Source organism: Heterodontus francisci, chromosome 29 (genome assembly GCF_036365525.1).
Source record: "Heterodontus francisci isolate sHetFra1 chromosome 29, sHetFra1.hap1, whole genome shotgun sequence".
NCBI lineage: Eukaryota > Metazoa > Chordata > Chondrichthyes > Heterodontiformes > Heterodontidae > Heterodontus > Heterodontus francisci.
Window position 1 is genome coordinate 33,412,163 of NC_090399.1, and position 10,977 is coordinate 33,423,139.

General features: G+C 45.0%; 1 protein-coding gene across 1 annotated transcript; it reads right to left on the reverse strand.

Moving 5' to 3' along the window:
* Positions 1 to 55: 55 nt before the first annotated feature.
* LOC137346245 (probable G-protein coupled receptor 139) lies at positions 56 to 7,817 on the reverse strand. The gene is made up of 2 exons (XM_068009693.1): positions 7,718 to 7,817; positions 56 to 1,897 (listed from the first exon to the last, which is right to left on the reverse strand). Exons 1-2 carry the CDS (start codon positions 7,782 to 7,784, stop codon positions 987 to 989), a joined length of 978 nt encoding a protein of 325 aa, XP_067865794.1. The 5' UTR covers positions 7,785 to 7,817; the 3' UTR covers positions 56 to 986.
* Positions 7,818 to 10,977: the final 3,160 nt, after the last annotated feature.

The window sequence follows — 10,977 nt, forward strand, 5'->3', positions numbered from 1 at the left end:
CCCACCCCCACGGGCCTGCCGCGTCAGTGTTTAGTTTAGTTTAATTTAGTTTAGAGATACAGCACTGAAACAGGCCCTTCGGCCCACCGAGTCTGTGCCGACCATCAACCACCCATTTATACTAATCCTACACTAATTCCATATTCCTACCACATCCCCACCTGTCCCTATATTTCCCTACCACCTACCAATACTAGGGGCAATTTATAATGGCCAATTTACCTATCAGCTTATGTGGGACCTTATCAAAAACCTTCTGAAAATCCAAATACACCACATCCACTGGTTCTCCCTTATCTATTTTACTGGTTACATCCTCAAAAACTCCAGTAGATTTGTGAAGCATGATTTCCCCTTCGTTAAACCATGCTGACTTTGTCCAATCCTGTTTATGCTTTCCAGGTGTTCTGCTATCACATCTTTTATAATAGACTCTCGCATTTTCCCCACTGCTGATGTAAGACTAACTGGTCTGTAATTCCCCGTGTTTTCTCTCCCTCCTCTTTTAAATAGTAGGCTTACATTTGCCACACTCCAGTCTGTAGGAACTGCTCCAGAGTTTGTAGAATTTTGGAAGATGACCACCAATTGATTCACTATTTCCAGGGCCACTTCCTTTACTACTCTGGGATGTAGATTATCAGGCCCTGGGGATTTGTCAGCCTTCAACCCCATTAATCAACCAGCAAGTCTTTGGCATGTGGGAGGAAACCGGAGCACTCGGAGGAAACCCACGCAGACACAGGGAGAATTTGCAAACTCCACACAGGCAGTACCCAGAATTGAACCCGGGTCGCTGGAGCTGTGAGGCTGCGGTGCTAACCACTGTGCCGCCTCACGTTCGACTCCTCACACAGCCTCCACTCCCAATGCTGGGGGTATTTTCACATCCCAGCGATTCCTGCTGTCATTCTGTTGATGGAAGTCTGGGGATAAAATATGCCATTCATGGACTGGAAACACTGGGACCTGCCTCTGGGCTGTTCTCAGTTGTTTTGTTCATTCATTAATTGAATAATTGATGTAACTGGATATTTCACCGCACTCTTGACCTGCTCTCTGAACTTGGACTGAGTCGCCCCGTAAATAAATGTGTTTGTGCAGCAACTTAAAGTCAGCAGCATCCATCCGACTTGTTGAAATATAGATTCCGAATCGGTGTAATCCATGTGTTCTGTTCCTGTAATGTGATAATATAAGAATTCGATAACATTTACCAACCACAGAAGTGTGAAGTTGCCGGATATGGTGAAGAGTAAAATCACAGACTTCCTTCTGCTCTCCATCTCTGGGTCACTGTGATTCTCTCCCTTGCTCTGACCCCTCAGTTCCTTACGGACTCGACTGGCCACTAAAATGTATCTGACTGTCAGAGCGTTGAACAACAGGATTAAAGCGAATGGGATCAATGGGGTTAAAACCTTATCAAACCAGTCAAATCCCACCCATTCGGGCTCTGAAAAATAGCTTTGCTTGACAACACAGAACCACGGTACATTGTCAATTATCTTTCCAGGTTCATATGTAAAGTAGAAAGTGACATTTTTTGAACAGAGCAGAATGCAGGTTGTTGCCAGAACCACAGCCGCAGTTTTCTCGGTGCAATATTTTGTTTTCAGCTTCTGGCAACAAATGGCCACAAATCGATCAAAGGTGAAAGTGATGGTGAACCAGACAGAACAGTCTATGGCTGCAAAGAGTAGGACAGCGTTAACACTACACACAGGGGTGATGTCCAAGAAAGATCCTGGGAAATAATAATAACTGATTTGCCACAGTATGACCTCAGTGATGATGACCAGTAGATCCGCCATTGCCATGGCCACCAGGTAGCGAGTGGTGCAGGTGGAGAGGCCGCACTTTCCCCGGGACAGGATCACAATCGCCAGTAAATTAACTGTAAGAGAGAGAAGGGAAAAGAGTCTGGAAATTACTGATCAAACATTCTCCGTGTCTGACCCAGACAGTAAGGGCAGGATTTTAGCACCAAAAACAGGGGGGAATTGGGGGTGGTTCAGAGGTTAAAATTTTAAAATCTCAATTCCGACCGCAAGCAACCTCCAGCGCGCCTACTTCCGGGTTTAATGGAGTCGGGAATGAGGATCATTCCCCCATCGTGTCTTGCATCAGACACTACGCCCGCCTGCTTCACTAACCAGATTGCGACCACTCTCCAGAATAGGAGACGCCTCCCCGGGGTTGAGGATCGACAGACCAGTGATTGGAGATGTCACCACTCTCAACCCCTCTGGAGATACTGACTGGACACCCCCCGATATCAGGCATTTCCCCAAAACACTGGGGTCAGCATTTGGACCGCCCTGGTCCTGAGGCCTGCTCCAGAGACTGCCCGGCCCAACTGAAAGCCAAGCCTGTCAATCAGGCTGACTTCAGGGCGGGGAACCTGTCAAGGATAAAAGAGGCAGTCTGTGGAGTTAAAACTCTGAAACTCCGCTCCCCACCTATGTCACTCACCCCTGTTAATAACCAGGCCAAAACATTGGAGTAAAAACAAAATACTGAAACTGCTGTAAATCTGATAAAAATAGGAGAATGTTGAAAACACTCAGCAGGTCAGGCAGCATCTGTGGAGAGAGAAACAGAGGTAATGTTTCAGGATGATAGACTTTCATCAGAACTGGAAGATATCAGAGATTAACAGTTTTAAAGCAATCATGTAGTCAGTGAAAAGTGGGGTAGAGGGGAAGGAAAGAACAAAAGGGAAGGTCTGTGATCGGGTGGAGGGCAGGAGTGATTCAATGAGAAAAGGGATGATGGTGCAAGGAAAATAGGATAATTAAAGAAACAGAGGATGGGTCCAGAGGAGGTGTAAATGGTTACAGCAGAATAACAGAGGGAGAGGGGAGCATGGAAAATCTGGCAAAGAGGAGAAGGCTCCAGTGGCCTGGAAAAGTGATGGAGAATGGTGGGTAGACCCCAGGGGTGTGGAGCAGCCTGCCAGCTGTGTATCAATAGGGGGATCCCCACCCCAAGCACCAGCCCACACCCCCTCCACTCCCAGTGACTCTGGTGTCGCCATCCTCCATTACCAGCACAGGCTGTCCCAGAAAGTGGGAGTAGTGGTTACAATCTGAAGTTTTTAATCTCAGTGTTGAGTCTGAGAGGCAATAAAATGGTGAATTAAAAAAATACAATACTGCTCCTCGTTAAACTTCAGTGGAAGAGTGTAGGAGGTCGGAGATAGAGAGGTCAGAGTGGGAGTGGGATGTAGAATTAAAATGGCAAGTGACCAGAAGCTCAGGGTTACACTTGCAGACTGAACGGAGGAGTTCAGCAAAGTAATCACTCAATCTGTGTTTGCTCCTCTCCCAATGTCCAGGAGATTCCATCTTCCATCAGGAGATTCGTGAGCAGCGAATACTGTAAATAAATTGAAAGAAATCCAAGTAAATCACTGTTTCACCTGGAAGGAGTATTTGGGACCTTGGACAGTGGGAAGGGAGAAGGTAAAAGAGCAGGTGTTTACATCTCCTGTGCTTGCACGGGGAGCTTCCTGGGGAAAAGGAGCTGATGTTGAGGGTGATTGAGGAGTGGATCAGGGTGTCACAATGAGTGCGGGGGAAGGGAGGGGATCAGAATATATGTTTGGTGTTGGACTTAGCTGGATGTGGCAGAAATGTTGGAGGATGATGTGTTGAACGTGGAGGCTGGTGGGGTGGAAGGTGAGGACAAGGGGAACCTTATCATGGTTCTGGCAGGGAGGGAAGGGGTGAAGGCAGTAACATGGGAAATAGGATGGACATGGTCGAGGGCCCTGTTAACCACAGTGGAGGGGAATCCTCAGCTGAGGAATAATGAAGACATTTCAGAAGCACTGGTGTGGAAGGTATCATTGTCAGAACAGATGGAACGAAGGAGGAGAAACTGGGAGAATGGAACAGAGTCTTTACAGGAGGCCAGGTGGGTGGAAATATAACCAAGGTAGCTGTGGGAGTCGGTGGGATTATAGTAGATATTGGTGGACAGCCAATCCCCTGAAATGGAGATAGAGAAGTCGGGCAAAGGAAGGGAAGTGTCAGAGACGGACCATGTGAAGACGAGGGAGGGCTGGAAATTAGAAACAAGGTTGATGAAATTTTCCTATTCAAGGCAAAATAAGGAAATGACACCAGCACAGTTATCAAAGTATCAGAAAAATTTGTGAAGGAGGGGAGCTGAGTAGAATTGGAACAAAGAATGGTTCACGTATCCTTCACAAAAGGCAGCATAGCTAGGACCCACACTGCTCCCATAGTGACAACATTAGAGTGTGGAATATCCCAGTGTTTACACCCAAGGTCCACACACCTATACTTTACAACAGGGTCCAAGCACATGGATCACGATCAGGAACCTGTGAGGGTTTTCATTCCCAGACTAGAGCCGGTGAGGAAGAGAGGAATTCCAGTGGGAAAGGTGAGTGAATTAAACAAAATGAATCAATTCCAAATGGGGCTCTCGGAATGTCCCAGCTGGAGATGGTGGAGGGAAACTGGCCGGGAAACGGCCTCATGGTGTCTGTCAGGCAAGATCCCATCCACTGTGAGTTTAAGGAGAGCTCGGGTTTACTGGACTTTGGAGCAGAGAGGGGCTGATTGACAGGGAGAGAAATGTAAATGGAATTCTGCAGCACAAAATACAAAAAAAGAAAAAAAGAGGTAAAGATAGCAGATGCATGAATACCTATTCATTAATCATCATCAGAACATAGAACAATTCCAAAAAACTACAGACCAGTTAGCATAATGTCAGTGATAGGAAAAATAATGGAATCCTTATTCAAAGATGTAACAGAAAAACATCTAGAAACACATAATATAATAAATAGTAGTCAGCACATATTCCAAAAGGAAGGTCATACTTGATCAACCTTATTCAATTCTTTGAATTTCAGAAAGAGTGGATAAGACTAATACAGATGTCATATACATTGATTTTCTAAAGGTCATTGATAAGGGTCCACACAGCAGACTCACGACTAATCTCAGAGTAAGTGTCTGGGACCAATGTCCCAGACACTGCCATCACAATGCCCGGGTATGTCCTGTTCCACTGGCAGGAGAGACCAGCAGAGGTGGCGGCACAGTGGGATACAGTCGGGAGGGAGTCACCCTGGGAGTCATCAACATCAACTGCGGACCCCATGAAGTATCATGGCATCAGGTCAAACATGGACAAGGAAACCTCCTGATACCCACCTACTGCCCTCCTCAGCTGAGTCAGTACTCCATGTTGAACACCACTTGGAGGAAGGGTGGCAAGAGCACAAAATGTACTCTGGGTGGGGGACTTCAATGTCCATTACCAAGAATGGCTCGGTAGCACCATGACTGACGGAGCTGGCCAAGTCTGAAAGGACATAGCTGCTTGACTGGGTCTGTGGCAGGCTGTGAGGGAACCAACGCAAGTGAAAAACACACTTAATATCGTGCTCAATCTGCCTGCCACAGTTGCATCTGTCCATGACAGTACTGGTAGGAGTGACCACCGCACTGTCTTTGTGGAGACAAAGACCCGCCGTCACATTGAGGATACCCTCCTTAGTGTTGTGTGGCACTCCCACCATGCTAAATAGGATAGATTTCAGCCAAATCTAGCAATGCAAAACTGGGCATCCATGAGGTGCTGTGGGCCATCAGCAGCAGCAGAATTGTACTCAACCACATTCGGTAACCTCCTTGCCAGGTATATTCCCCACTCTACCATTACCATCAAGCTGGGAGACAAATCCTGGTTCAATGAAGAGTGCAGGAAGGCATGCCAGGAGCAGCACCAGGCATACCTCAAAATGGTGTCAACCTGGTAGAGCTACAAGCTAGGAATAATTGCGTGCCAAACTGCGTCCCTATCTAACATGGACTGCAGTGGTTCAAGAAGGCAGCTCACCACCACCTTCAAGGACAATTAGAGATGGGCAACAAATGCTGGCCTTGCCAGATATGCACACATCCCATGAATGAATAAGAAAAAAAGTGGAGTTAGGGGACAAGCAGCAGAATGGACAGTGAGTTGGCTACAGAAACAGAAAACGGAGTAGGTGCAAAAGGTATTTCTTCAGATTAGCGGAAGTTGGGAAGTGGTGTTCCACAAGGATCAACGCTGGGAACATTGTCGTTCACCATTTACATAAACAATATGGACTCGGGAAACAGAAGCACGATGTCAAAATTTGCAGAGGAATCCGAGTTGTGAGTGCAGTTAATACTGAGAAAGAAAGCTTCAAAATAGCTGAAGACATTATTAATAATCATTCATAAACTGTGCAACGGACATTTAAATGAAAACATGAATTTCAGTCAAGAGAAGTGAGGTGCTGAATATTGGTCAGAAGAATAAGGCTCTGCTTGGAAAATAAGCAGCTGAATGGTGTCAAGGGGAAAAAGGGGTTCAGGGGGACAGATTCACAAATCATTTAAAGTAGCAACACAGGTTAACAGGGCTATAAAAATACCAACAAAGCACTGGAGTTCATTTCTAGAGGAATGGAATTGAAAAAGAAAGGAGCTGATATTAAACTAATATCGAACCTTGGTTATACAACACTAAGTGTGCTGTGTAAAGTTCTGGTCTCCATATTACAAAAAGGATATTAATGCACTGGAGAAGGTGCAATTATTTTAACCAGAATGATACTAGAACTGAGAGAAGTGTATAATTTATATCATTAACAGTTTATTAATATTATTTACAGATCTCTGTCTGATCTCTATTCTGAAAACTCGATATGTCTGTTCCTCAGTTATAGGTGTCTCTCCTCACAGGAAGACACCTCACTGAGTTAAGAGTGGGGATTGGTACAGGTTACATGTGTCGAGACTTTGAATGATATTTAAGAACTGATCCGTCACACCATAATCAGTTACAGAAGTGGATGATTCAATAAACACAGCCCAATATTCATCCTGTGTAATCGGCAGATAATAAAATTCACCACTCATGACCCACAGATTCTCAGGACCAAGTTGGGGGAAGGGGATTAATCATCACTAAAATACCTAAAGTGTTTACAGTAACTATACTCAGAAAGAAATGTCATTATCCAGAGGATTAGAATGCAGTAACAGTGCTGCCCTGCTGTTTCACTGTCAGTAAGTAGTTAACATCTGTTTCTGTTGGAGCAGTTCAATCGGAGACAGAGCAATATCAATACATTTCACTTTATACACTTATTACCAAACATCAGCAAAAGCCACTTTGCAATCAATTACATTGTTAAAACAGAGGTAGCTTCATGGAATGGCAAGATCAGATACCTGAAACTACGATTTCAAAATAGAACCAAGTTGTACAATTGTGCTCAGTACAATTCCACAGTGACAGATACTCCCAGTAATACACGGTCACTGGGATCAGGTATTCCACTCTGGTTAGTGACCCACACATTTTAATTTTGCACTGACTGAAACTCGCACTAATACCTTCACTCAGAGTTGCCTTCACTGAGGTCTATTTCAGCATTAGACAATATTCTACTAAATGCAATAACTTGGTAATTCAGAGAGCCTGTCAGTTACAAACAGAGGTTTATTATCAGCTGAGACAATGGAATAAAACTGCAGAGATAATTCAGGATATTTGACGTATGAAACTGATATCACTGATCGGGTGTCTGTATAACGGTGACCACTAGATCAGCATTTAACATTTATCAGTCACAGTAAACCAGATACCAGCTCACACACAGATTTGCACAACTTCAATGGTTATAGTCACTTACCAACAACACCAACGACAGCAAGAAACGGGTAATATATTTTCAAGATACTGTCAATTGGAAGATACATTTTCTGTGTGAAGTGTTGTGTCCCTTCGTGCTGCAGACAATCTCTCCGTAGTAAACTGAGGCAATACATTGCCAGAGCCTGTAATTTATACCCTATGGGATCTCCCCAGGGATATTGAGGTTGCAACATTTTTCAAACTGTTATTTTTTTTTAAATTGAACAAACAGATTACGACATCGAGTTCAGTCCGTGTTGTGATATATATTTATTTCGGAGATTGATTTGGAAATCTCCAAAGACTGGACAATTCTGATCACATTAATTAACCAATGAAAATTCAAAACTGTATTCTCCCAGCAATGAGGTTGTTCCTTCAAACACCATCAGTCCCATCTCTAGATCTCATGTTGTTTCAGTGATGTCCTTCACTCGACTGTGGTTTGGCTGGTGAAGAGCAGATTGTGGCCATCGTCCATCTGAGCCTTGAGCACCAGGCTCTCATTGTAAAGCACAGAGAACTGGGACTGCAGGCAGTGAAACTCTGGGGAGTCCTTCACCATCTCACTGGCAAGAGTCTTCAGCTGTTCCTGGGGAGGGGAGAGTGGGGAGGAGACACAGGACAAGGACAAGGTTAACCAGAGAGAGATTCACTGCCTCACACCACGTCTGTCCAATCAGAGTAAGTAATGGAACAGGAGGAGGCCATACAGCCCCAAGAGAGTGTTACACAGGAACAGGAAGAGGCTATTCAGCTCCTTGAGTCTGTTCTGTCTTTTGAAGGAAGTTGCAGGGAAGTCGTGGGGGAGGTAATTGGGGAATAAATGAAGAGTGTTAAAGCTACAGAGGATCTCTTGACAGGGAGGATGGGCTGTGGAATATTCTAATTTCACCTCAGAGGACAAACAGGACCTCGGTATGCAGGAGTGAGGTGATTTTATCATAGGAATGTTTGAACTTAGTTGTTATATCCTGAAGTATGATGGTTAAAATTGTTTTCTCTATTTAACAACCACAGAGCATGATGTTAGCTAAAGTTCTGTACAAGCCGCGACATCTCAGAAACGATGGAAAGAGTTAATTCAAACTATCCAAAGACACTTTGTTTCAAGCTGCGTTTGCTGAAAACACAGCCACTAGGTGGCGCAGTACTGGCACATGTGCAAATGCAGCCTCTTCCACTGAAAAGTCACCGTCTGCGACATCTCAGTCAGCTGCCAGGAATAAAGATGGTGCTGCTCAATTTATCACAAAAAAAGACATGAAACACAAACCCCCTCAGTGACTGCGATCGCCACCTCCATCGCACCTCCAGTCTCTCGCTCCCTCACAATCACGCTTCTCTTTCCTACTCCCTCCCGCACCAATCTGCTTGCCGCTTGCTCCCCCAGGCCATTCCCTCCCTGCGTCATCGTTGCCTCACCATAGCCACACCCTCCCTGTCTTGCTGCCACCTCCCCTCAGCCACTCCCTCACAGAATCACAGAATAATACAGCGCAGAAGAGGCCCTTTGGCCCATCGAGCCTGCACCGATACATTAAAACACATGACTTGTCTACCTAATCCCATTTTCCAGCACTTGGCCCATAACCTTGAATCTTATGACGTGCCAAGTGTTCATCCAGATACTTTTTAAAAGGATGTGAGGCAACCTGCCTCTACCAGCCTCTCAGGCAGTGCATTCCAGACCGTCACCACCCTCTGGGTAAAAAAGTTCTTCCTCAAATCCCCCTTGAACCTCCCGCCCTCACCTTAAACTTGTGACCCCTCGTAACTGACCCTGCAACTAAGGGGAACAGCTGTTCCCTATCCATCCTGTTCATGCCCCTCAATCTTGTACACCTTGATCAGGTCACCCCTCATTCTTCTCTGCTCCAGTGAGAACAACCCAAGCCTATCCAACCTCTTTTCACAGCTTAAATGTTCCATCCCAGGCACCATCCTGGTGAATCGCCTCTGCACCCCCTCCAATGCAATCACATCCTTCCTATAATGTGGTGACCAGAATTGTACACAGTACTCTAGCTGTGGCTTTACCAAAGTTCTATACAACTCCAACATGACCTCCCTGCTTTTGTAATCTATGCCTCGATTAATAAAGGCAAGTGTCCCATATGCCTTTTTCACCACCCTATTAACCTGCCCTTCTGCCTTCAGAGATCTATGGACAAACACACCAAGGTCTCTTTGTTCCTCGGAACATCCCAGTGTCAGGCTATTCATTGAATACTTCCATGTCACATTACTCCTTCCAAAGTGCATCACCTCACACTTTTCAGCGTTAAATTCCATCTGTCATTTTTCTGCCCATTTGACCATCCCATCGATATCTTCGTGTAACCTAAGACACTCCACTTCACTGTTAACCACTCGGCCAATCTTTGTGTCATCCGCGAACTTACTGATCCTACCCCCCACATAGTCATCTACGTCGTTTATGTAAATGACAAACAATAGGGGACCCAGCACAGATCCCTGTGGTACGCCACTGGACACTGGCTTCCAGTCACTAAAACAGCCATCTGTTATCACTCTGTCTCCTACAGCTAAGCCAATTTTGAATCCACCTTATCAAGTTACCCTGTATCCCATGTGTATTCGCTTTCTTGATAAGTCTCCCATGTGAGACCTTGTCAAAGGCTTTGCTGAAATCCATGTAAACTACATCAACTGCATTACCCTCATCTACACACCTGGTCACATGCTCAAAAAATTCAGTCAAATTTGTTAGGCATGACCTCCCTCTGACAAAGCCATGCTGACTATTCCTAATCAAACTTTGCCTCTCCAAGTGGTGATAGATTCTCTCCTTCAGAATTTTCTCCAATAGTTTCCCTACCACTGACGTGAGACTCACTGGTCTGTCGTTCCCTGGTGTGAGAACAGAATTTTTGAGAACAATTTTAAATTTCTAAATTGACAGATATAAGTGGACAAATTAACCCATTGGGCTCAGGGGCAGAGCCACGATGGATTCTTTGTGGGTTTTTTTAAGCAGGTGACGGCAGTTTCCAAGGCCACATGAGAACTGATGCCACAGCAAGAGATCCAGCAGCTTTGAGAATTTAAGAACTGAATTGGAGACATCAAATGTCACAGCATCTTTATCAATGAGACAAAGTGCTTGAGAAGGAGAGATAGTTGCAAGCACTTCTGTCTTTAACGCACAAAAAAATACCACCAAGTCTGGGCATAGGAAATTGGAATCAATAAACAAAATTTAACTGATATGAGTGGTTATTTAAAGCACTCAAA